Source organism: Gavialis gangeticus, unplaced genomic scaffold, assembly GCF_001723915.1.
Source record: "Gavialis gangeticus isolate Ggan-Ray unplaced genomic scaffold, GavGan_comp1, whole genome shotgun sequence".
Taxonomy (NCBI): Eukaryota; Metazoa; Chordata; order Crocodylia; family Gavialidae; genus Gavialis; species Gavialis gangeticus.
The window spans coordinates 9,569,793-9,596,221 of record NW_017729030.1 but is presented as its reverse complement, the minus strand read 5'-3'; the positions used below and the strand labels follow the sequence as shown (position 1 = coordinate 9,596,221).

The 26,429-nt window shown below is 43.0% G+C and overlaps 1 protein-coding gene across 3 annotated transcripts in view; it reads right to left on the bottom strand.

Moving 5' to 3' along the window:
* GSTCD (glutathione S-transferase C-terminal domain containing) overlaps positions 1-26,429 on the bottom strand; it is a 184,115-nt gene that overhangs the window by 11,499 nt on the left and 146,187 nt on the right. Inside the window, exons 6-10 of one of the 3 annotated variants that reach the window (XM_019521926.1) lie at positions 20,819-20,934; positions 20,597-20,641; positions 19,674-19,802; positions 2,019-2,152; positions 986-1,016 (exon numbers count right to left, since the gene is read on the bottom strand). In XM_019521926.1, the coding sequence (XP_019377471.1) occupies positions 986-1,016; positions 2,019-2,152; positions 19,674-19,802; positions 20,597-20,641; positions 20,819-20,934 (455 nt within the window). Of the gene's footprint in view, positions 1-985; positions 1,017-2,018; positions 2,153-9,529; positions 9,691-19,673; positions 19,803-20,596; positions 20,642-20,818; positions 20,935-26,429 lie in introns of those variants that run through there. The other 2 variants (XM_019521927.1, XM_019521928.1) reach the window with 2 other exon arrangements.

Genomic DNA, 26,429 nt, shown 5'->3' with positions numbered 1-26,429 from the left:
AGAACGGGTGCCAGTACTGTCCCCTCCCTGAGTCTTTACCATGGCGGGGGAAGCCCCAAGTTGCACAGCCATAGGGGTGTATCTAGGAGGGAGCGGGGGCCCGTGCCCAGTAGTTGACCTTGGATGGATCCCTGGGTGCTGAAAACTTTTGCTATACTTATGCCTTTCTTCTACAGTTTCATTCAATGCAGTCTTCAGAATCTGTGCTCTTATGGTAATTTCTTGACTTTTTGACTGTGCTTCCCTATTTCCTAGAGAGTCTTCTTCGTATTCCCTCTTGCTTAGGACTCTCTGGGCACTGGCAGACATTAATTTAATGGCACAATGGGATGTGATCCTGGATCCCAACAATGATACATCCTGTCATGCCACACATGCATGGCAGGAAGTGAGATTTTTGGGATCAAGGACAGAATCCAATTGTACTTCAGCTGGTGCAGGGAGCCTGGCACTGGGGACTGCTTCCCAATGCTGTGCTTCTGGTGGCACCCTTTTAACTTGCTGACACATGTGAAGTCTGGGATTCCAATCCCAAACTCCAAGCACAACAGCAAGTTGAAGCTTGTGGGAATAAAACAAGCCAAAGGAAAGTGAGGTTCCTACAAACATGCATTCTTCAAAATGTTCCAATGCATTTACACTTAAGGGCTATATACTTAAGAACATTAAATATTTCTACTAAGCCTTAAAAATGACTGGCATCTGCAACATTTTAACTGATACTTGTTAAAACATGTACTTTAGAACCATGTCATTTGTACTTTATCTGTACATACAGTCCTTTTCTGGAGAAATCATTTTATTTTACTGGGAAAAGCCTTTACAAAAGCAAAGGAATGTCAGGACATGAGATCTGCTAAACATCATTACTACACCATGTGTTCACCCTTGTGATGAAAAGGACAGATTATTTATTTCACAACAAATCACAGAAAAAAGGCACAATACAGAAAAACCTATAGCATGGCAAACATCTTTTACATACCTTATAGGATAGAACTTCCTTGAACCGATGACTGAAACAGAAAAAGAGACTGATTCAGTCAATAGTTGAGATCACAAAGATTGAAAATAGCAGGAGTCTTTAAGCACCTGACTGATTTTTAAACAAAATATATCATCTGTAAGAAGCAGTATTCAAAAGCAGAACTGAAGCCAGTTTTGGTTCACTTAAGTAGAAAAGACAGGCTACGTGCCATTTTATTTATCATATTTATAGAAGATCTATCTGTAAAACATTATAAATGCAAAGTATAATTGATTTTAGTCATATATTCATCTAAATACCCTATGCTACATACAGATATGCTCATATATCTACATATACAAATACCTTTTGTGTCTATCATACCGGGACTTGTCAGTTGTTACAAAGATCACATTAAATAATAGTTTATTTAATTTACTGTTAGTTTTAAGTACTATATTTATTACTACATCCCTCTGTACATTTCTGCAGCTTTTAAATCCTATTATCCTGCTTTTAAAAATATTTTCCTTGTTCTTTGAAAGACCAAAGCAAATAAAAGAAAAAATAACTACCCAGGATTTAGAATGACAATGGCATGAAGTGCTGTCATAAGCACAAGCTAATCAATCTGAACAAATGGAAAGGCAGTACTTTTCAAAAGAGTTCCATAATGCCAAGATCTCAGGGTTGGAAGTCCGTATGGTAGATTTTCTAGCATTGCATCTAAATAACATTTGTATATGTGATGGCATAAAGAACTGCCTCCAGCCTAAAACCAGGGATTAATAACACATCCCTACTTTGTTAAGCTATGGATGCATAGAGAATAGGCAGCAGTGTAGGATTGTGAGTAAGGAATTTTTGTGGTTCCAATGACGTGAACCTGTTTTTTCCTGGACAGTTAAACTTAGAATTTTTTCAGCACCGACAGCAGCTTAACAGGGAAAAGTTTGACATTAACTGTCCATTTGTATATTTGGGGGTTTTTCTCCCCCCCTTTTTAAAGTGGAACTTTAAACTTAATCTTTGCAGCCTCTGAATCATTTACCTTCGTGGAAATGTAAACTTCGCTGTGTTCTGAATGAAACCGTAACAACAAGGACAGATAACAAAGGCTGCGTGAACCTTGATGCAGTGCTCAATCACCATATCTGTTGCCACTCCGCAAGCATGCAGAGCAACCTAAAATTAAGGGGGAAAAAAACAAGAAACCTTAACTGTAGTGTTATATTCACTTACAGTTTAATTTCTTAGCAGATTTTTGGCTGACAGAATGATCTAAAAAGATTCCTCCTCACTGCAATGCAGGTTACTAGATGAAGCAAGATTCCCAGAGTGTTTCCACCTATTCAACTTTTGTGCCTCATAGTTCTTCAACATTTCTATTTTATATTTTAATGGCAAGAGAATCTTGTGACCTGCCTATGTCACTGAAAAAAACTACAGATGTTGGACTGCATTTAATGGCAGGGACACATGACATAATATGACATCAGCTCAAGTGAAAATAGAAAACCATAAAACAATTTTTCAAATACACATGATCATGAGGGTTAGAACAACAAAGAAGTGTATAGATATCTGTAGAGGTATTTCAAAGCTGAATTTCTTAATAAAAAAACCACATAAAAACAACATTAGGTAATAAATATATTTTCAGTTCCTATTTAGTATCACTTCTCCTCAAAGGTAAATTGTAATATACGTTTGATCATTTGGCTTCTACAAAGCCATGACAAAGTGATAAATCTATTTAATTAAAGAAGGTTTAAGAGATGGCACCTTTTTAGCAGAAGGGTATGGTAAACAGGCACTTGTTTATCCAAGACAATAAACCAGGTAAAGGTTTTTGTCCATCTGTTTTGCCATCATTTTGTCCACTTCCTTCTTTTTTAAGTGATGGATTTTCCTACCCTGAAATGTATTTAAAGTGTTATTTTTTATGGCAGGCCAGCCTGCAAGTGTGGAAAGACACCAGATGACTCCCCCCATAATATCTCATGCAAGAGCCAGTCACAGTTGCAAGGTCAGTTCCTTTGGAGTTTTATCTGGATGCAAAAGGAATCGTAGGAGGTGAAGCCATTGTTTCCCCTACTCCTCACCCACCCATAAGGCTGTGGGATGGGGCAGGAACACAAAGAAGAACATTTTGATTCATTTTAAGGGATGCAATCTGCATAATCCTCCTAAAACTGAACTACATCAGAAATCTGATGGCTAGAGACAGTCACTCTTGGATGGAAGCTGCTCCATAATACAGACAATGCCCATGTTTCTCAAGCACTCAGGTAATTATTAAAATAATATTTTTTAGCAGGGGGCTCCATATGAGAGCTATTAGTCTTCTCCACTTCAAACTTGCAGAGCTGTGGAATCTGTGATACCCTAATAATGCCTATGGGAAAAGGTGGAGAATCATCTACAAAATATATTAACTCTGCATTGTAGCATGCAGAGAACTAAGGAGCTGGCTTGTACAAGATAAATCTCTTATTCAGAGGTAGAACAAAACTATTTTAAACAAAAAGCAATACGTTTTGTTTGTTTGATAGCTTTTGTTGCCAAGTTTGTTCCAAAGATGAGTTAAATCTTTCACAGCTTCGTTATATGTGTCATCTAGTGATGTAGCAGACATTATGAAAATTATTCTTGCTACAGGTAGAGGCTGCAAAATGTGTTTCTCCCCCTTTCGAGGACCTTCTAACACAGCCATAATTTTCCAAAACTTTTATGTTTTCTGTCTGAAAGCTTCCATCCCTGCTTGAGACTAGACTGATTTTCTTGACTGAAGTTCTGATACAAATGTTGGACCTAGACCTCCAGAGCAGCACTGCTAATGCAATAAGGCTGACTATGTACAGTCAGACTGCTGATGTTAATGCAGCTTAATGCGGCCACACCAGTTCGTTCAGTTGTTGTCAGCTACACAATCCAACCTTAATCCACTTTGTTTCTAAACAGTGATTTACGATTTAGGGACTGATCCTGAAAACATTCATGCATACATGTTGTTTTACTCATAAGAATAATTCCATGTAGCTAATTTCTGTGAATGGTTCCAATGAGATTACCTAAATACAGGAAAAAGTCTTCCTTCAGGAGGGATTTTCTGTACATTCCTTAAAAAGCAAAAAGATTTCTACCAAACAAATTTAACTGACAATCCCCCACCTCTATAAAGGGCTACAAATTGTGTGCTAGAATCTTTATATTCTAAACACAACGTCCTGTTTGAGAAGTCAGACTTCTTTCCTAGTCTAATGTTTGCTTTCCTGTGAACAAATGAGTTTATCTTATGATTTGAAATACAGAGAGAGGCGTGCAACTGGGTGTGCAACTGTTTCCGGCTACTGGCAGGTTAAAAGTTGTCTCATATTGCTACAGATTTAATTTCCATCCCACTGTTACAACACAGTAGAGTTGTTTTACATATATAAAAAGTGCACAAAGTACTGTTGTAAATGGGTTCCACATGCAACATGGCTTTACATATACAAATCAAATGGTATAAATTCGAGGTAATGCTTTAAAAAAAATCCTCAAATTCTGATCATATAATACCACCATTTCACAGAGAAAAGGAAAACTGAAAAACTCTTTAGGTATTGATTCACAACCTAAAATAGCTTGGGAATATTCTGCCATGCATAATATTGATGATTCGGAGATATAAGGTAAACATACCCTTCTTCACGGAGAGAGGAAAGTTTAAAGTCCTTGGTATCCAGTCAGCTTCTGACTTTTTGTTCCCAAGTTTGCCTTTTCAAGGTAGATTTCCCCTGAGCATGATAGTGAGGTCAAAGAGGGAGCGATTGTTCTGTGAGAAATGTGCCCCAAACGGTTTATGTGCATCTCTGTCCTTTATATTTTTTTCTGTGAGAGTTCATTTTAGTGTGTAAGTGCTGTTTAGTTTCACTCAGATAGTTACCACGAGGGCCTTGGTGCACTGTATTAGATATATCACATTTTGAGAAAGGCATGTAAAGGAACCATGGTTTTATTAATTCTGTTGCCTGATGGTTTTGTTATCGGGGGTGATGATGTAGTGGCAGTGAGGAAAGTTTATAAAGCAAAGGAAAAATTAATGCATTTACATTTTTTTTCTTATCTCCATATACACTCAAGTTGTAGTGCATTTTCCAATTAAACATGACAACTCAGAAGTTAATTAAAACAATGTACACAATACCAGAACTCCTGGTTTATGTATACAAATAGCCAATCATAGAGCACGTGCAAAATGTAAAAGATGTAAAAAGACACTCATTTTAAAGACTGAACTGAAGAATCACATTGTGATGCTCCACCAGAAAAGACCAACCATGGTCCACCAGAGGAGAGCAAACATACTCTAGGGATTACACAGAAATGGTCAGAAAGACAAGGGATACTAATCTGAAAATAGCTCTGTACTTAGAATTAGGGAACATATATTTATACCTTCCAACTAGCTGATCCAAAAACAGATATGATATTGGTCTCTCAAATAGGAAAGTGGCATCATAGCTATTGCTGGATGAAGGGAAAAGGAAGGGAGAATGGCAGACTTCAAAATGAAAGCAAATAAAACAATGCGATACTTAACATATGTCTGTAATGCAGGGCCTCAGTACTTCAGCTGCCAGTCTAGGCACAGCCCGCACACCTAGAACACAGTGTAGGCTAATCTATTTTCCCCTGTGGTTAAATTAGTCCATGCTGAGCTCTGTGCTGCTGTGGCTAGAACTGCTTCCAGTACTCAATCCTTTAAAGCCAGCTTGGGCATCTTTACTCCATACTACAGCCTGCACTGTAGATATATCCTAAAATATTTTAGTCCTTAGGAGATTAAACTGTTCTGAGCCACAGGCAGAGAACAGGAGGGACCAAGGTGACACCAATGCCTGAATCCCAGAAATGCCAGGAAATTAAAAAGGTGAGATATGCCCAGCTAAACCTCCTAGCAAAGAAACAATACACCAAATGTTGCAATCAGTTTGACCCTGGGCCACGTGAGCAAGGCACAATAACAACACATTAAATAAAGATGATTCACTAGACCTTCTCAGAACACTAGTCCACCTTGTCCTATCTAAAGCTAAGGCTTATCTCTGGAAATGACAAACTCCTTCCACAGCTGGTCAGCTGTGAACTGGGGAAAGCTTTCTGCTTTTACTTCCGCAGGCAACAGCCTGCCACATGAGATTCTATCACAGAGTCTACTGAAAACTGGAAAGAGTTATGAGCATGTTGAAATCAATTAAGGCAATCCTATTCTCCCCACTTTTCATGAAAGAAGGGAAAGAACAGCAGGACACTCAAACTCCAAGATTGGAAGAGACCATGGCAATAATTTTCAAAGCAGTCTCTCCAGCACACACAAAAGCCACAGAATTTCTCTCAGAAGCTAAAATAAAACATGTTAAAGACTCCAAAAGACTGTTAATCTACCACCTCACCCGGTAAGGTGACGGATGCACAAATATTACAGCCTAGAAATTATTCTAATGCTGACTTTGTCTAACTTTAGCTTGCTTTGCAAGCACGACTGGAGGTCCTTCAGACTTGCTTCTACCTGCATAAAGATCTCAACTTTCTTTTTGCTAAGCCAAATGCATCGTCCACCCTAAAGTTTGGAAGAGTGTGTTAGTTTGTCCCTGGCTCTCCTTTGAATTCTTTCGAGTATTTCCACATTCTTCTTGAAGTGTGGAGACCAGAACAAGACGCAATATTTTGGTAGCGGTCTTCTCAAGCAAGATCACTTACTTACTCCTATCCAGTATTCCCCATTTTACATATTCAAGAATCTTGATAGCCATTTTTGCCACAGCTTTACATTGAGAGATCCTAATGAAGTGATTTCTTTTGTTTTTAGAAAGCAAGAAAAGGGAACATCAGTCCCCCATCTTTCAGCTACAAACCAAATTACCTTGGCCTTGGCTGTACTGAAATGCATTTGGTTGGATGAAGACCATTTAGCCAGGCAATGCAACAGATATGCAATGTGCAAAGGCAATGGTAAGTATGAGGATGTTTCAAGAACTAGCAGCAATTTTGTACAGGAGCACACCACTTCTCTACATAGCTGTAAGTGATGGGTGTGGTTGACAATGCTGCTATAGATGTTCCCCACTTACGTGTGGTTTCCCTCTTTGTCAAAGTCTTATAGCATGGTCAACCTTTTTGCCGTTAGTTTCGGAAACACCCTTGCATATACTGTAACTAATTGAAACACACTGGGTGCGTCTACATGCTCATGAATGCATAGTGGTTACTGCACATTTAATTTAGTATTTGTATAATCAAGTACTAAATAAATGCACAGTAACCATTGTTACTGTGCAGTAGCACCAATGAACGTCTTGTTAGTGATGCTACTGCACATGTTTGTGCTATGACATGCTACTGTGCAGTATTATTAGGCTACTGAACAGTTAGTGCCTCATGTAGATGTGACCACTGTGTTATAAAAATGCAGAAAGACTGCTCAAGAACACTGCTGTGAGCTTTGGGATTTAACCTCTACTTTATGGCCTTCAATGTATTCATCTTACAGCTCAGGGGAAAAAAAGTTGGTGCCTTTATAAATCTAAATTTTCCTTACATCCATATTACATGATTTTTCTTCTGCCTTTATTCATAAAAAAGTTCTTGTTCCTTAAGCATTGTTGTGTTCCTCCACCTCATTCTTAACCAACCTATTAATACAAGTGTCTGCTTGACCTTATGATGAGCTAATGTGGGAAAAGTATCACAAAGACCATGATTTCAACTGGAGAAAAAAGTAGGAACAAATGAACCCTACAGTTTACAGACTGACTTAAACTTTTTTTGGTAACGGAAAATAAAAATGGCAAAACCATTCAGAATGTGATAAATACCTCAAATGGTTCAAAATGACAGGTTAATATGCTACCATATTTTACCATATTTACTTGTTTGTTAAGGCTGCTTTATGTGTCGGGAAGAACAAAACCAGGGAGGAAATCTGATAGAACTGCTCCTATAAAGCGCTCCATCCAAGTTCAAAAATATCTTCCAATCATCTAAAACTGATGTCTGAGACTGTTAGAAGTACCAGGCTAATATTTCAAAACTTTGTACATCATGTATGTGTGTTAAAAACTGAAACATATCCTCTGAACAGATTAGGTGGTAGAACAGACTAGAATGATGCACAGAAATGTAGTAGCAATTTATGGGTTTGATCCTGAGAGGTGCTGAGCTCCAGATGAGTTACATGTTCTCAGTAACGCTCAATATGTCAACAGGAACAGCTGCGTCAAAAATAAAAGGGGTAAACCCTAACTCTTTCCTCCTCTTCAAGGGATTCTTAAAACCCCTCTTTTCCTTGGGCTCTGTTTGCCAAAGAGGGGTTGCTGCCACTTTAAATATGCCACACGTGCATGGCAGCTAGATCCCCTGGCATGGTGGACAACACGGGTTCTTTTGCCAACTCCCCTGAATGAAAGATACTCTGTTAGCAGAAGCCACCTTGTGCTGACTGAGCCATATCCACATCAGGGGTCTTGACAACAGAATTGCCAGGCTGCTGGCAGATATTAAGTCATACCTGCAGGCACTGCCAACAGTGTTGGTGGTACCTTTTTGTAGGGGGTGCACTGCCACACTCAGGGGGTGCACGTGCACCCGCGTGCACCCCCTACGCATCACCTATCCTCTCCACTCTTTACCATCCTGGCTTGTGAAAAAAGAGAGCTGAAGTTGCAGTTCTCTTATTCTTTGCCCTGCTTCCTCTGATTTCTGGTCCTCCTTCTACACTTCTAGAATAGACATGGTGATCCTGCTTTTAAAGTCCACAGATTTTCAGAGCAGAAAGATAAAATTGATATTACTATTACTTTCAAAACGTGATGCACAGGACACTAAACAAAGGCAAGCTTGCTGCCATAAACAACAACTATAGTAGCAGTAGGCTTCCTGCGGCAGTGAAAAAGTCTGACAAAAAACTTGTAAATGCTGTAGACTGGCTGGGATGGAAGCCATAAAGCCAGGGACTTAATCAATACTGTGCACTGGTAGCTGCATAGAACACCACCAACAATGGAAATCACTTTTAACTTAAAGTGAAGGCTGTGACAAAAGTAAAAGAATCCAAATACAGGTTATTCTGCTGGATTTAATTATGATTTTGCATCCAGGTACTGCAAAGATTTGAGATCTTGTTACTTATGACCAACATTTTCAAAGGGAATAATTAATCTGAGTCTCTTGCTTGAGAAAACTTAAGAGGCCTGATTTTCAAAGACCAGTGACCAACCCCCTGTCTGTTAACCTTCCCACCTTTTGTCTGTCCTGTTCACTTAAACTGTGAGATCCCTGGGGCAGGAATCATCTCTCACAATGTATCTGCACAGTGCTTACTACTTTAGGGCCTGGCTTGAAGTTAGGGCCTCTGGCACAAATATATACAAATAAATGACATGCATACCTAAGTTGTCAGTTAGTGTCAAAACCTTTGTCTTAACAATAAGTAAAATGAGGCCTGGGAAAAACATCACCATTTTGGGTAGCATTGAGCCAGTGAGTCTTAGATCTTCTGCAGTCTCCCAGAACAGAGGCTTACCTGTGGGGTATATTCTGCATAGAAAGTCATAGATATGCATCTTCCCTGTGTTCTGTGGGGTAAATAGTGGCCACCAGTCACATTTCCTAGACTCCATAGCAATCAGGGATTACAAAAAGACCAGGCTCCTAGGCAGTGAGCACTGGGGCGCTGTCTAAAACACAGACCCACCTAAATGCCACCTCTCACTGTACAGCTTTCGTACAAGGCCCTACATGTCCCTAAACAAACATTTTACAATAATGTTAGCTACGACTGATATTGACTCTTCCATTTTGGCAGAATCAAGCTATTGTTTGAAAGAGTGACAGTTACCTGCTATATAGACACAGTATTTTTTCAGTATTTTTCAGTATTTTAAAGATATAAAATGCACATAAATGCATACAATATTATTAATTTTGTATTTTAATACAAATTACAATTCATAAATTGTAATTACGTAAATTACAATTCTTAATTGTTGTAGGATTACATGAAAGATTTTATATATAATTATTGAAGCAAGCAATGAAGTAATAATTTTGTCCCATATAAAATGTAAGCCTCTGCATTATGAAGAAAAGCCCATCCACAAAATACTACATCAAAAGACTATCCAGGTATGATATAAATCGACCAAAACCATTCACATGTAAAGGGGAAATGTACCACACCCACTGACATGCTTGTGCACTTCTTAAAGGTTCTTAATTTCTGTAGTTTCTCATCACTGAAAAGATGCCATTTTTTTCTTACTGTGCCTTTAACTGAATACCCTGCATACTCGGATATAGTCATATGCTGTTGACATCTGTTGCACAGCAGTTTTTAGAAAACATTTTAAAGTATATTAAATCTACAAACTGATTTATATATGCTCAAGTGAAAGGAGCATCTATCAATACCTGAACTAGTTCATTCAATGACAAACTGAAGGTTAAAAAATACCCTTGCTAGTTCTTACCATAGAAAAAAGGTGCTTTGACTGTGTCAAGCAGACAATTTAGTATTTTATTAGAACAGCATTGTTTCACACTGGTTTCTTATTCCTAACGTGAATAATTTAACAATAACAAATAACAAAATCAGATTGTTAAAATTCATGGTGTAACACTAACTGGCTTTTGCCATTTCTGCCTATTCTCAAGAAGGCAGAGACTCTGTTTCAGTTTATTGCAAAAAAATGTAGATGTAATGTTTGGAATGGAAGCAATTAACTGCCTCAAGATAAAACCAGTAGTGAACCGTCTTGTTGAGCCTCCATGAACCTTCAGGTAAATTGAGTTCTTTGAGAAGCAGCTGACAGCCATAAACAATATCCAACATGGAGTCCTTTCATGATGTCTTATTTCATTACATTTCCCATTATCAATCAGTAACTAGATAAAGGGTGAGGACATATAACGCACTTAGTCCTCAGAAGCATACAGCCACAGCCACAGAATAGTACAATGCCTGAGATCCTGCCTCACCAGGGACGCAACATCGTTTCCACAGCAATAATAGAGATCTACACATTGTGAGAATATTGTTGTGCATTATATATCATGAATGCTGAGACCCTCAATGTGGCTTATCTTACAAAGAAAACTGAATGAGAAAAATGGAATTTTTCATGTGACCATATATTTCTCCTTAGTAACTGTATAGAGATGAAGAAGACTATCTAATGCATCTAGAAAAAATAAAGAAAAAAATATAAAACGAACTTCTGTCCTTCGCCTTTCTGAGCCCTTCTATCACCTTACTGTCAAGCACAGCTCAGCTCCATCAGGGACAGAGTTCCTTCCTGGGCACTAAGTATATGGAAACTCTGTCCCAGGGTTACCAACTCTTCAGGATTGCCCTGGAGTCTCCAGAAACTAGATATATATCTCCAGGAGATTGCTGAGAGTCACCCAGGAGATAAATGATAGGGCATGCATTAAAATAAATAATAAACGTTGAATCCAATTTCTACAGTAGTCCAGTGGGTTTTTAAAATGTAATAGTAACATGCATTTGCCTTCCTGATGTAAAGTCTACACACCATAATCTGTAAGTGATATACGCAAGCATGCGGGCATCTTTGCGTTGTGCCTCACAGGCACATTGACGTTGTCTATTTATGTTTAGTTATGCAATATGCTTAAAATGTCATGTTATAAAACCTCCCAGAATAGAATTAGAGTTGGCAACCCTACTCCATCCCCTGCCTGACCAATCAACAGCTTCAACAATGCTGCCTGGTCATTGCCCAGCCAAAGAGCAACACCAACACTGTTGCATGGCCAGAAGGGGCTGCACTTCCATGAGCTGTGCTACAGGAGGGAACAGATTGTGAGCAGTACAAGCAACCTTTACTTAACATTGTTTCTTAGCACTATTTTGCTATAATGCTCATTTGAAATTGATACCTGATTTCACTTAGTGCTTAGTGAGTTTCATTATAATGCTCACAGTCACCATCTTGGGTCATTAATGTGCCCACCTGGCTTTGAACATCCAGTCACGTGCAGCCTTAGTCCAAGTGGCTGGTAGTGATTGCCTTATGGTCTCCTGCAGGCTGGTGGGTGAATGTTTGTCTCCAGAGTGGCCTCCCCCAGTCTTGCCAGCCATGACTTTGAATGTTACACCAGTGGAGGGGCTGACCACCCAGGGTTCCTCTCCAGCAGGCAGTCATCCTTGGGGCTCCACCTCCCCTACATCCCAACCTTATGCCAACCCCCAGCGGGTCACCAAATCTTCTCGGCCATCCTCCCAATATTGTCGTATTCCCAGGTGTGGTAGCCTACACAGCCCTCTCCCGTCCTTGGCCCTGCTCCCCAGGGTAACTTGTTTTAGCTAGCCATGAGTCCCCCGAGATTGTACTCCTCTACCTAGGCAGCTCACGTCCTGGTCTCAGATCCTAGCCTGGGCCCCCAAGATAACAGTGGAGAGCAAAAGAAGCCCCGATACAGCTAGCCTATCTGTACCGCCTCGCCCTACTCCTCAACCCCTCCAAAATGGGGAAACAGAAAGGAAAACTAACACAATTAAATCAAGAAGGGCCCGTACTGTTCCTTCCCCTGCCCTCTTACTAGGGTGACAATGTGCCCTAGTTCTCTATGATCCCCCTGGGGTTTGGCCCGATGCGTGGCCGAGGTAGACCATAGCCCCTAGCCCCGGGTCATCTCTCTCCTCTCTCTGCCACGTGAGGTTTGTGGTCCTGCTCCCCTTCTCCACTTCTGGGGACATCCTTCTTCTAGTGCCTTGCCGTACCACTCCACAAGCCTGGCCCCTTCCTGTGTTGAGAGCTGGCACCCAGCCTCTCATCGTTCTATTTCGCAGCCCCTCTCGCTGCTCCTGTCTGGTCTGTCCCAGCAGGAGAGCCTCCCTCCACCTCCTGGGTTCCCTCAATGCTCCCACCTTCAATGGTGTAGAGAGCTTCCTCTGGCTTTCCTGTCTTCCCAGTGTTCCTGCCTTCACCGGCACGGCAAGCCTCTTTTGCCTCCTTGCCACACGGTCCTCTGCTGGTGCAGAGAGTCCCTGCTGACTCTCTCTCCCTGGAAGTATTCTGGACAGCTTCCTGTGCCTGTGTCGCCATCTTCTCCGGCTCTGCTCCCCTCTCTCCAGCATCTTCCCCGGTGGTCCGTTTTGTCCCCGCCAGCCAGTGATTGCTGATGACATCACCAGTCGGCTTCAGCTGTATAAAGGCGTGGCTTACAACCCGCACGGTTCTTGTTCTTCTCTCCGGCTGCAATGAGGGTCCTACTGCCGTTAAGTTTTTTCCTTGAGTTATTTTTCTGTTCATTTCTCTTTTTATGTGCAGTTCTCACCCCAGGGGTTCCCCATTCTTTGTTTGGGGTCCTTTCCACCCTTCTTCCCCAGGACAATTAAAAACAACTTCAGTCGCCATCTTGGGTCATCAAATACTTTCGGTTTTGCTTAACGTTCATTTCGCTTAGCGCTCAGTTTTTCAAGAACCAATTAAGAGCGCTAAGTGGGGGTTGCCTGTATCTGACATGGGGTGGAGAAGGAAGGGGCGGGGAAGAGGAAGAGACTGGGGAGTGGGATGGGAGGGACAGAGGCTGTGGGGAGCTGGCGGATGGCAGGGCAATGGTAGGAGGGGCAGGAAGGCTGCAAGGGGATGAAGTGCGGGGGCTGTAGCAGTGGGGAGGAAGGCAGTGACAAATTTAAGGCAACCCTCCAATTTAAGGCAACCCTCCAATAATAATAATTCTATACCTTGAAAATTATAACAAATTTATAAATTTTCCATATAGGATTCAAATATGGAGGGATCATCTTAAATTCGGGTTTGGTTTAGATTTGAGTAAATACAGTGTTTCCTTCAAAATCAACTATAAGCAGGATACAGAGAAGTTTTCCCCTTTTGCCACTGTGCACAGGGAATCTTTAAAAAATGGTTTCAGATGTACAGTAAAAGCTCTGTTATCTGGCACCCCCTGGGAATGGGAGATGCCGGATAACAAAATATACTGGTTACTTTAGCATCCCCAGCCGCTGCTTTTCCCGCTGCATCTGGGGTGTCCCTCCACCCCTCCCATGGCATTGCTGTCCCTCCCACCGCATTGCCACCCCTTCTGCAGGCCCCGCAGGACAGGGAGGCAGCCCCGCACAGCCCCATGCAGCCTGTTAACCCCTGGGCCGTGGGGGCTCAGCAGCACAGTTTGCTTTGCTCCCAGCCGTGGGGGCTCAGAGAAACCAGAAGTGCCACGGTGGCCACTTCCAGTTTCACTTTATCTTACAAGCTGGCATGCCTGTTAGTAGAGCATGCCATCTTGTAAGATGCTGGATAGTTCAGCTTTTACTGTATAAGTCTTTCATCACTATGTAATAATGGAGGTTGATTGTTTTGCTACATTTACTTTTCTTTCTTCATTTTGTTTGCAAATAACAACAATTACATTATCACTACAGGATCAGTACCAAAGAAATAATAATACAAAATTTACATGATACATTTCTACAACACTTCTGATACATAGGAAAATAAGTTATTTTTACTCCAATATAGGGCCAGGCTTTCTAGGAAAGAAATTCCCTAACTATGAGAAGGCAAGAGTCTTAATATTTACTTGTATTACAATTTTAGAGCCAAGATTAACAATTCTAAAAGTGACAATGAATCCCAAAAAGCATGGGTGTCAAACTCATCTGACTCTGCAGGCTGGATGAGTGCTGCCATGTCAGTCCACAGTCCATAGACCACCCCCACCCAACCCCACATGCTGGATCCAGCACATCTGGTGTTCATCTGGGACCCATGCCACATACAGCACCCACTGCAGCTGATCTGGACCTATGCTGCATGCACTGGGGAAGGAAGCCTGAGGTCAACATGGACCCTGGACTAGCCAGAGTGGGCACTGAATGTGACATGTGTCCAGGACTGGCTGGGGTAGCTAGCTGGGGTAGCTGGTGGTAGTGGGGTCTGGTCCAGAGCACTATGTGCCTTGGAGGTCAATTCAGATGCTGGGGCAGCTCCTGCGGCTGGCTGATGGGGCTCTGCAGGTTGTATCTTTGACACCCCTGCTATAAAGAGTAAAACTCCAGGTGTGCTTAGTAAATAACTTAAGCAGTCATCTAAATGGCTACTGACATACTCAATAAAATTTTCCCTCCACAAAAAACTCACAGGAGGATAAAACAAATTACTATTTAATAATAATAATAATAATAAAATAATAAAGTATAGCACAGGTATTTTATCTTTAATCTCAACAGCAAAAAAACTGAAGAGGTTACTGAAAAATTAGCAAGCTAATTTTGCTGATAGATTATAACAATATACTTTGGACTGGAGTAAATTATTTGGGAGTTCATAGCTTTTTAAACAACACTAGAGCTCACAATACAGGATTTATTTGATTTACGATAGCAGAGAAGTAGCTAGAAGAATTCAGAGTTTGGATGCGCGAATCCAAATAACTGTTCCTTCCCTCTTGCTTCTACATTATAAAAAATAATAATTAAAAATGTCCTGAAGGATGGGCCCTTGAACCCATATAAACTACAGCAGCACCAGCAGCAGCATGGTGACAGAGTACCAACAACTAGAGAAAGCCTCAAGATCTATTAATAGTTTTGAAGGCACAGACTATTATAAAATTATGGCAAAATATTGTAACCAATTCTTTATTTTGGGTACAGAATTCTGGCATGCTTAGAGCAAGATTTAAACAAAGGTCATCCCAACCTGTTACAGACAACTGAATAGCTGCTACACAGAAGTCAGCAAAAGAAGAGGCAACATACTAAGAATCCAGGTCTGGGGACAAACAGCTTATGTGCATTGAATCTATCTGTTGCCTTTGCACCTTACACCTACGGTCACATGCTTTGGGCTTCTCTTGATACTTAGCAGATAAGTCAGTGTCTGTAAACCCCAACACTTGTGCAGCCCAGACAACTTCAACAGTTGTAAAGCATAAACTCTGTGAAGCTGCAAAGTAAGCAATAACTGCAGCCAAATATAAATGGTTAGCTAATACTTACTGATCTAAAGTTATATACAAAAGGCAAACAGCAATTTCAATTTGTAATAAACATTAAGGTTTTCAGCAATGCACTGCTATTTATCACTTCAGACGGAGACATGCAAGTAGATCAATTTAACTTCACTCTTACAAGTTCAATGGAGCTGTTCATACAAATAAATTGAGGAGAGTGCATGTGTGTGGCTAAGCACAGAGGTTCAAAAAGCCCGAGGCAGAATCGTTTCAATCTTCACAGGTTTTTCTAAGCTGGGTAGACTGAATTGATAACAAACTGAACTGGTGTTCAGTGTTTGGGTGGCCAAGACAGGCAGAACCTGGGGGCGCTTACATGCACCACCCTTCATGGCCAATTGTCTAAGGCTGCTAAACCGAGCCCAGTATGGCCCAGGATGGGCTGCTGGATACTGCCCACCTGCCTCCACTGTCAGCTGCAGGAAGGAAAGAGCCAGCAGAAAATATCTCCCCAGCCCTGCCTCTAAGGGGTGGTGCAGGGGAGGGGAAGGGGAATCCACCACACAGCCCTGGCCCCCCAGCTGAGGACTGTCTGGCATGGGTAAAGCCCCCACCAGGGGGACTTTTCACCCCCTGCAGCCTGGCTATCAGGGCTCCAACTGGCTCAGCCCTACTCCCTCCCCAGCCTAATGCCTGACAGAAGGGGGGTGGGAATGCACACACCCAGCACAGCACTGGCCCCCCACAGCTGGGGTCTGCCCGGTGTGGGGATTTCTTGCTCTCCCACAGCCTAGCTTGCCAGGCTGGGATCAGTGCATCCCCACCCTCTCTTTCACCCCCCACCTCCAACAGGGGGAATGCACTGGCCTGGCTGGCCCCAGACTGCCCAACAAGGGGCTGCCCAGTGCGGAGGCAAGGGGAACCTCCCACTGGGACCTTTTCACTCCCCCGGAGCTCGGCTTGCTGGGCTGGGATCAGCTCAGCCCAGCCTCCTATCCAGCTCCTGCCTGTGAGAGGCACGGGGCAGGGACACAAATGCACTGACCCAGCAAGACACTAGCCTCCCCATCTGGGGTCTGTCTGGTGTGGGGGGAAATGAGAAGGAGGGATGAATGTACGCCCTCCCTCCTGGGGATTTTTGCTCCCCTGCAGCTCAACTTGTCAGGCTGCCATGGGCTCAGCCCTGGCCCCTCCTCAGCCCCCCCACTTTTGAGAGGCAGGGAGGTGAACACCAGTCTGGCCTGGCACCAGGGTCTACCCCCAGCAGGGGCTTTTCATAACTCTGCAGCCTGGCAAGCCAGGTGGAAATTGGCTCAGTCCTGCCCCCTCCCCAAGAGGGGGTGAAGCCAATCCCCGCTTGGTTCACCAGGCTGCAGAGTTATGAAAAGCCCCTGGCGGGAGCTTTAACCACACCACGCTGAACAGACCCTGGCTGGGGAGGGGGCAGTGCTGGGTTCCTCCGTTCCCTTCTTTGCCCCACTGCTTCTCACAGGTGGGGGGGGCAGGGAGAGGCTGGGACTGAGCCCATGCCAGCCTGTGGAGGAGAGAAAAGCCCAAGGAGGGTGTCCTCCTCATGCCAGGCAGACTCCTGGGGGGGCCAGTGCCCAGCTGCATTTTCCTCCCTACACCCCGCTTCTCACAGGTGGGGGCTAGAGAAGGGGTGGGGCTGAGTTAATCCCGGCCTGGCAAGCCAGGCTGCAGGAGAGTGAAAAGCTACCAGTGGGGGCTTCTCCCCTCCTGCTCTGGGCAGCACTGGCTGGGGGGGTGGGGGTGTCTGATTTCAGGCCGAGCCAGTGTGTTCCCTGTCTACCCCACCTCCCCTCTCAGACGAGCTGATGCCAACTCCACTCACCTGGCTGCTGCAATGGAAAAATACCACTACTGGGGCTTTCTTTCTCCTTGTCCTATACAGACAGGGGGTCTAGAGGGGTCTGGGGGTCTGTTTCCTTGCCCCTCCCCATCCCACCAGGCTGACAGGTGCTAGCAGGGAGCAAAGGCTTTAGTGCCTTAGCTCTGTGATAGCTGGGGGAGGGGCCAGCACTGCTCTGCTGGAGCAGACTGGGATGCTGAGGACTGTGAGTTAACTTGAATCTGGAGGGGATCTCGGACAGAAGTTCAATAAACCAGTTTGACCTTAATCAGTTAAGTCTGATACTACATCCATCCAGGTTTATCTTAAACCAGTTTCGGCCATTTTGAAAGCAGTTTAGGTGCACTGAACTTCCATCCTGTTACACGTTTAGACCAGTTTTGGATCATCTAATCTGGTTATGTTTAACTTCTGTCCCTAGCATGTGTGTGTGCGTGTGTGCGCACGCGCGCGCACACACACAAATTGGGTCTAAGACTTGTTTGTGTATGGAATAAAAGTGGAATTCCAGGCTGAGTATCAGGTCTAACTCTTTCTCTTGCTGTAATACCTCCTCTCTATTGGTTCACTTTCAGCTTTGGTATCACGTTTAAATTGATCTTCTCCTTTTCTTTTGTGACCTACAAAGAGTATGGGAAAGGGTGATTTTGTAGCTTCTTCTAAAAGTATGGGGGGGGCAGGCTATTGCTCTGCAGTGCTCAGCAGCTGTTACCCTGGTACTGTCAAGTTGGCTTTGAGCAGCAAATGTAGCAAAACTACTACTCCAACTTTAACCGTGCTTCATCCACGGTCAAAGTTAGGGCAATCTAGTTAGCTTGTACTGCTACAGGCTGATGCAGGTTAACAGTTGCTGCACTACAGGGTAGAAGCTCTACTTCCCCTTTTGAAGAGGCTACAAATCTGTGTTTGTCCATACCCACTGCGCTCTTTATCTCCATGTCTCTAGTCTCACCTTACCACTCTCATTCAAGGCCTAATTTGCTGTGCTACCACCATCCTCCTGACCCAAACATTTGAATTTCTCCCCTACGTTCCCCAGTAGGGACATTTCGAAAGTCCCCAACACCATTGCATAAAAGCATCATTTTTACATTATCATGACTGTCACCCAGAGTCGGGGTACAGTAAGCCTTTCTTTCCTTTCTCTGAATCCTCCCGCTAAGTATACTCCTCTCATGAACCTTTATCATCTTGAAATGCTATGATTAAGAGCAAGACAAAACCCTGGTACCCCTCTCTACCAGATGGTCATCAGTATTAATGTACTTTAATTATCTTCTTTGTTTTTAAAGCTCTTTGGAGCAGGACCTTCTTCTTTAATGTGCTGTTTACTGCAGGGAGTGGTACAAGCATGCAAGAAATACCTAAGAAGACATTATCTTCCCTCCTAACTCCTATGAATTCAAAACTCACTTCCTAATGCCATATTTTCTTGCATATAGCATCTACCTTCCCCACCCCTAATTCACCTGCTGGAAATTGGGATATGCATTATAATCAAGGAAATATAACACCAGCAGATTCTGCTGCTTATGCATCTTCCAAGGGAAAGTGAAAATAACACTGCAGGTGCTGCACACTAGCTGCTGCCTCTGGATACTTTCTCCCCACCTCAGCAGCGGCTCTCAAGGAAAGATCTTTTTTCCTTCATTCTGCCTTTGAAAACCAGGGTGCATATTTTATTCAGGTGCATGTTGTATGTTTAACAAGAGTGACTTTATGATCAAAAATGCCCATCTTTAAATAAACAGTAATGGATGGGTTCAAATTGTTTGTAAGTATAGCTAAATACTGAAATAAACCTATATCTTAATGCTTAAAGTTAAAAGTTGAAAGGACATAATTACTTACCCCAATATTAAAAGTCCCTTTAAAATAGTCCAGATTTGCTTGAATGAAGCAAATGTTATTTAATCCTAGTTCATCGCTTCTGTCTTTAGCACGAACCAATGACAACTCTTTATTTTCTATTAGCACCACCTGGATTTTGCATATAGAAAAATATGTCAGCCATATTAGTCTAAAATCAAAGTATCCAGATACTATTGCAAAACATACTCTGTTTGAACACAAAAATCTGCACTTAATTCCTTGGCACCCATCTTGAGATGTCCTCCAAAGTGGCATGCTCGAAAACAAATAGAAATGGAAGGGATCCTATGCCTGTTAAATGTCAAACAATTAATGAACACTTTCATTTTCTAAACACAATCTCTTTTCTCAGTCAAGCCCCAGGTTCATTTGGGATTAAACTAAACCTTTTACATTCTAACATTTGCAATCTTTTTAAACTTGAGGTACTCTGCTGGCACATGCTGGTTTCATGTGCCTGAATCAGATTGTTTCCTCACCCACAAAACACCTTTCAGGTGAGTAGGAAAAGTGGGGTATTACAGACAATCCCTTAATAATAACAGCTTCAATTCAGCACAAAACTTAGGCAGATGCTTCAGGGGTAGGTTCAATCATGGGCCTAGTTGAGCTTGTACTTAAATACCATGATGACTTGGACCAAACAAGTGGATGATAATGCACTGAGGACACAGCACTAGCACTGCTGCTAGCATCTTTGGAAAACTTCTTCTGAACTATCCTTTCGAGAAATGCCGCCACAGTTTTGTCTCACGACAAATACTTTACATACGTCAATACAGAGAACTCCAGGACAAAGCACACTGGTACGTAGTTTCTACCAAATCACAGATTTTTAAGACAGTTCTAAATTCTCAAAGTCTGAAAGAGTGTTGTGTCAAGACATTTTATTCAGACCTCACCTGGCAAGATGGCAGCATGTGAGCAAGAACAATCCCAACATGGCCCTATAAAAAAAACAAAACAAAAAAATCCCAGTGTTATTCTTCAATCCCACATGCAGCACTCCACAAAGTGACAAAGACTTTGAAAAAAGCTCCAGTTTCAGAGCTTGTGCTTTGGCCTCTTTTCTGGTTGGTGAAAAAGCAACAGAAATGACACTTTATAAAGAAAACATACATTACCCCTCCACTGCAAAAATCCACAATCACATTTCCAGGTTTACTGAGGTTTGTCACCATAGCCACCAAATTGTTCAGTTGCTGCTGTTTTCTCAAAGCACGCTCGCTGGACATCTTTCCTGAGGATGACAAAGGAAACAGATTTACTGTAACTCTTTTAACATCATTTTTGCAGTATTTGTATATTTTTAACTAGTTAAAAGTATACCAAGCAAACAATCCTGACAATTTAGGCTGGGATCTTCAAAAATTACTAGAAGATTTGAACTCAGTCAATATTTTTTAATTATTTAAACCATGTACCTCATTTACTTAATTAGAAAATCAAGTTTTCCCCTCATTTAGCATGAGACAGCAGGGGAAGGAGGAGGTGGGAGAGAGACAGGCAGCTGTTGCAGTTCTGGCCCCAACCCCGGGTTGGGGTTGCAACTGGAGCTGGAGCTGGCATGTGCCCCCCCCTACCCTGCTGCTTCTGCATACCCCACCACTTCTCCCCAACAGCCCCCAGTCTCCCCACCCCTGTATTGCTTCTCCCTCCTTCCTCTCTCTCCCTCTCTGCTGCACTCCTCCTTACCTCCTGCGCCAGCCCAGCCCCATGGCAGCAGTGCTGGCTCCGTGCCCCTGCTGCTACATGGCTGGGTTAGAGCCGTAGTTCTGGTCCTTTGCCATTGCTATGGGGATGGGCTGAAGCCATGCTCTGTGCCCCAGGTTGCACTAGGGATGGAGCCTGCTGATGCCAAGCAAAGGTAAGGAGGGAAGGCAAGGTGGGGGGAGAGAATTTGGAGGGGGAGATGGGGGAAGGGGGGGCAAGGATCTGAGCTTGAAGCGGGCAGAAGAAATGTGGAGGGCGGAGGAAGGGGAAACAGGGGAAGGGGGAAATTGGGGCAGCCTGAGGCTGTGGGGGGAAGGGAAGATATGAGGGATAAGTGGGGGAGGGAGAAAGGTGGCAAGGGGCAAACTTCCTGCCTTTCTCACTGCCTGCCCTTACCACCTGCTCCCCACTGCCTGCCCCATTACTGCACTTTCCTGCCCTACCAAGTTCCCCCTCTACTGTCTGTCCTACCGTCTGTGCCACACCCCTACCCCATTACTGCCCCCCCACCACCTGGGGGAGGTGCAAATTTAAGATTATCCTTCAATAATTAGGTTCCATACATGGAAAATTATAATACATCTATAAATTTTCCATGTTTAGAATCTAATCATTGGGAAAGTCATCTTTCATTCAGGGGTCATCTTGTATTTGGATAAATACAGTATTCAGCATATAACGGAACTATGTCTTCAAATAGTTTTGGTTAAGGCAGTGGTTCCCAATGTTTTGGTTCCAGCAGCATACTTACCGTGCCTCTCCCATCCCATGGCACAACGGCCAAATGCAGAGCAAGAGAGTGGGGGGAGGTGGCAAGAGACTGGGCACAGACCGGGGGGAGAGGGGCCGGATGCGGAGCAAGGGGAAGGGGGGGCACAGCTGAACATAGCGCATGGATGCAAATCACTGGCTGGAACCTCACCCCCCGTCTGTCTGTGTGCCCATGGTGGCAACAGGTGGGGGGCGTGGCTCACTTGGACTTGCCTCATGGCACACCTTGGGAAACACTGGGTTAAGGTACTCAAATGCCTTCATACCTGGACACTTAACTCAAAAGCTATTGTTACTATAAATTAGGGTTGGCAAGTCACTCAATTGACCAGTAAAATATTGTCAACTGACCAGCCAATTGACTGCATGTTTTTGACCGGTTAAAGATTATAGCAATTGAACCTCAAAAATGACATTTTCTTTGTAGTTTTCTTGACATAAATATGATTTTGTAATAATTTTGACACATCTTTTAATGGAAAATTGGTGCTTTTTCTATGTATTATTTGGACCTGTTGGCAATTCTTTACAATTTTTTACTAATATTTAACCAGTCAGTTTACCAAACTGTATTTGACCGGTCAAATACTCAAACCTAGTATAAATTGTAAACAGCACCCCTGAGAGCTTTAACCTGACTTTTACTTTTGTCCCATGAATTATGGTCAGAAGCAGAGCTGGGACCCAAATAAAATCTTTCCAGAGTAAAAACCTGTGCATTCCTTAGCACCTTGTAGTAGGCATGACCTGCTGCTGCATACTACTTCGTATTATAAGTCAGCAACCTAAAATCTTGAGATCCAAATGGCAGTCATGGCTTCAGTAGCACTGGGGGAGGGGTCAGACAAAAAAAAAGGTGATTAAGTCCATGAAAATAGCTTTCTGAAAAATAATGGCGCCATTTAGTCAGCGTGTACATATCTCCAGCATGCTATTTGACAGAAATTACTAAGAGGTTGCTACTTGTAAAGATGAAAATACTTAGAGCATTCTGATTTCTTTAAAAAAAAAACTGTGTTAAAGCCTTGTTTTATCAAGTCAGAGTTAAAAATAGTATGCAACTTCCTAGAAAGGATAGTAATAGTTTAAAAGTTACTCAGGGCAATAGGGAAAGTATTATTTTAAGAACTATGACAAATTGCAAAAAATTGTATGTTTATTTCTTTTTTTGGTGTCATACTGATCCCTGAAACTCCATCCATAACACACTAATGAAAGGAAATGGCTTTGCAATCCATTTCTATCTTGGATAGAACCAATTTCCTTGGTTTTGCAAAACAATCCATCTAAGCTGCTGCTGCTTTTGATGAAAGGACCTCAGTAGTCCCTTGGCATGCAACTTACCCATTGTGGGTAATTTTCTCTTCCCAGCCTGGTTTCACTGAAACTTAAATGTCATACCTTTTTTACTGTTGTTTAGGCACCGTCCTTGGTTTTTTGCACAACAGGGGACTTGATTTCATATTAAGGAAGAGATTTTGAAATGCAAGCATTTTTAAGCTAAAAAGAATGCATAAGAAACTCTTCATATTCTCACCAAAAGTGGTAGTTGTGATTTATAATTTTAGAACAATCTCCAGGCATATTGTTTCACTCACTAAGCTAGGCATTTGATTATTTTTTTCTTTTAGCCTAAAGCAATAAATCACCTTCTACAAATTTAATTGAATTGTACATAGAAACAACAAAACACAAATTACATTTCTGTGTTAGGAACGCACTGCTGTGCTTTAAAAAAACCCCCAACATGACTTCAATTCTCAGTGATGTATTGCAATGTTTAGTAATTCTTATTAGGAAGTTTAAAAGATTCAATGTAACCTTCAAAATACAAAAAAAAAAAAAGACATTTCTCACACGTCTAGTAAGCTTTTTGTAAGTCTTATAATGTTTAAATCTACACACTTTTCAGAAAGAGACAAAACTGCAAACTTTCTAAACCAGGTCCCTGTGCTGTTTGCCCTATGTTGGAACTGAAGATGTTGTGGTAGTGGCTTCTCTGGCTCTGACACAGGATTCAGGATGGGAGCTGGAGCCATTGCTGTGTACCACCACCACCACCGCCACATGCTCTGGGTCAGAGCTGGAGCTGTCACTGCCACTGCTTCCCCATGGCTCACGCTGGATCCAGCCCAAAAGGAGACCTGCCATCCAGATCCAATATGGAGCATAAGATGAGTTTGAGAATCTTGCTCTAAAGCATCTACTATTTGCCAGTGTCAGAGACAAAACAGTGGGCTAGATAAACCTAGTTTAGTCTGACCTAGTATGGCACTTCTTATATACTTATGTTAAATACATGTTCTTTTCTAAGTTAACTATGGTGCTATTATGGTGACAATCACGGGAGAAAATCCTATAGATAAAATAAATTTCCAAACAGAAAAACAAATGGTAAGAGACTATTCAGCTTCAAAATGTGCTACTGTGATTTCATCCTCGTAGGTAACTAGTGAAGTTTAATCCCACTCAGGTTGTGTGGGGACAAATACAGAGAAATGAAAATGTAATTCCTCTCCCCATCTGTGAAGCAGGGAAGGGAACATGTTTGACAGATGTCTGGCATTTCAGTATGTGCTCCAAAAGCACAGGAATGATAAATGCCTATTTCTCATTAATTACAAGGTATTATATTCATTTCTATTTCAGCTGCAACTGAAAACGTACTTTAAAAAACTGCTGGTTCAAAATGGAAAGGGAATACCCGCTGGCTAGGACAGAAGTTACACATAAACTGGTTTAAGTGATCAGAAACTGGTTTAAACCTGTAACAGAACAGAAGCTCAGTGCACACAAACCAGTTTCAAAATAACTGAAACTGGTTTAAGAAGAACCTGGTTGAATGTAATAACAGACATAATTGATTTGGGTCAAAATGATTTATGAAACTTCTGTCCCAGACCCCTTCCTGATTCATGTTAAATCACAGTCCTCCAGCATCCCAGCATGCTTTCCAGCCCTGGGCCTGCCCTGCCCTGTGCAGATCTGGAGGCAGATGCACCTTCCATCCATCCCCCCACCCCCACCCCCTGTGCCCTCCCAGGATGCACGCAGGAGCCAGAGCCTTCCAGCCCCGCCAGAGAGCAGGGCTGGCCCCATCCCTCTGCTCCCTACCTGGAGCAGTGAGGGCTGGCTGATAAGGGAGTGGAGGGTGCAAGCCCAGCTGGAGATGCAGCCCAGCCTTGGTGTGGGGACTGATCTCTCCAGGCAAACCCTGGTTGGGGTCTGGGGCTGGGGGGAGGGGTTAAACACCCCTTCCCCTGCTCAAACTTCTTGCTGGTTGCAACTGTGAACTACAAATCCCAGCGGCACCTGGAAGCAGGACGAAGAAGTGATAAGCAACCCTGCAAAGCCCTGCTTCTGTGATTGTCGACTGCAAATCCCAGAGACCTGGGGGCAACAGGAAGAGACAGTGAACACACAGCCAGAGAGCTGTGCTCTTGCCGCCTCCCCCACAACCCCCCCAGAGTCCTTGGGTATGTCTGCATTGCAGCCAAAAATCTGAGGGTAGCTTATGCCAACATACCTCCACTACTTTTAAAACTAAGCTAATTTGGTTACTGAAAGCAGTGCACTGGTGGTAGAAGAGAGCTCAGAAAAGACTAGGCTTCTGAGTATTTACCCAGGGCTTGCAATGGATCTTGCATCCAACACTCAACGCCATATTGACACAGCTATGCAGCTATTGGTTTCCAAGTTTTAAACAATGTTCACGAACATCAGTAATGGTTATGACCACAGCATAGAGAACACTCTTTGTAAAGCATGGTGTTTAATTACTCATTCCACTCTCTTTTGGTCTGATTCTTTTCTTATTTACATGTCGGGGTGCTCAACCTGCATCCCACGGGCAAATATGGATGATGGAGCCATGGTATCTGGTTTGCAGGGCTCCCCATAGGTTGAGAAATTTGGCAGTGGAGGAATGGTAGCAATTAATACGGCCACCCTCCCCCTGCTGCCAAATTCCCCAATCCTAAGCCCAAGGGCACGTTGGGACCAGACCATACCTCCTTTCCTCCACGTGGCCAGGTTAAGGCTCCTTCTTCCCTGTTAGGCTGGGTCAGACCACTTTCTCCCACAGGGCTGAGCTGCACCCTGCCCTGCTCTGTGTGGCTGAATGGGGCTGCACCTGCCCTAGGTGCCAGATTGAGACCACCTGCTGGATCTGGCCCATGGATGGACTGGCCACTGCCCATCCAGTCTTCCAGGCAAAAAAGACAAAAAGCACTACTGACATGCGTGTAAATC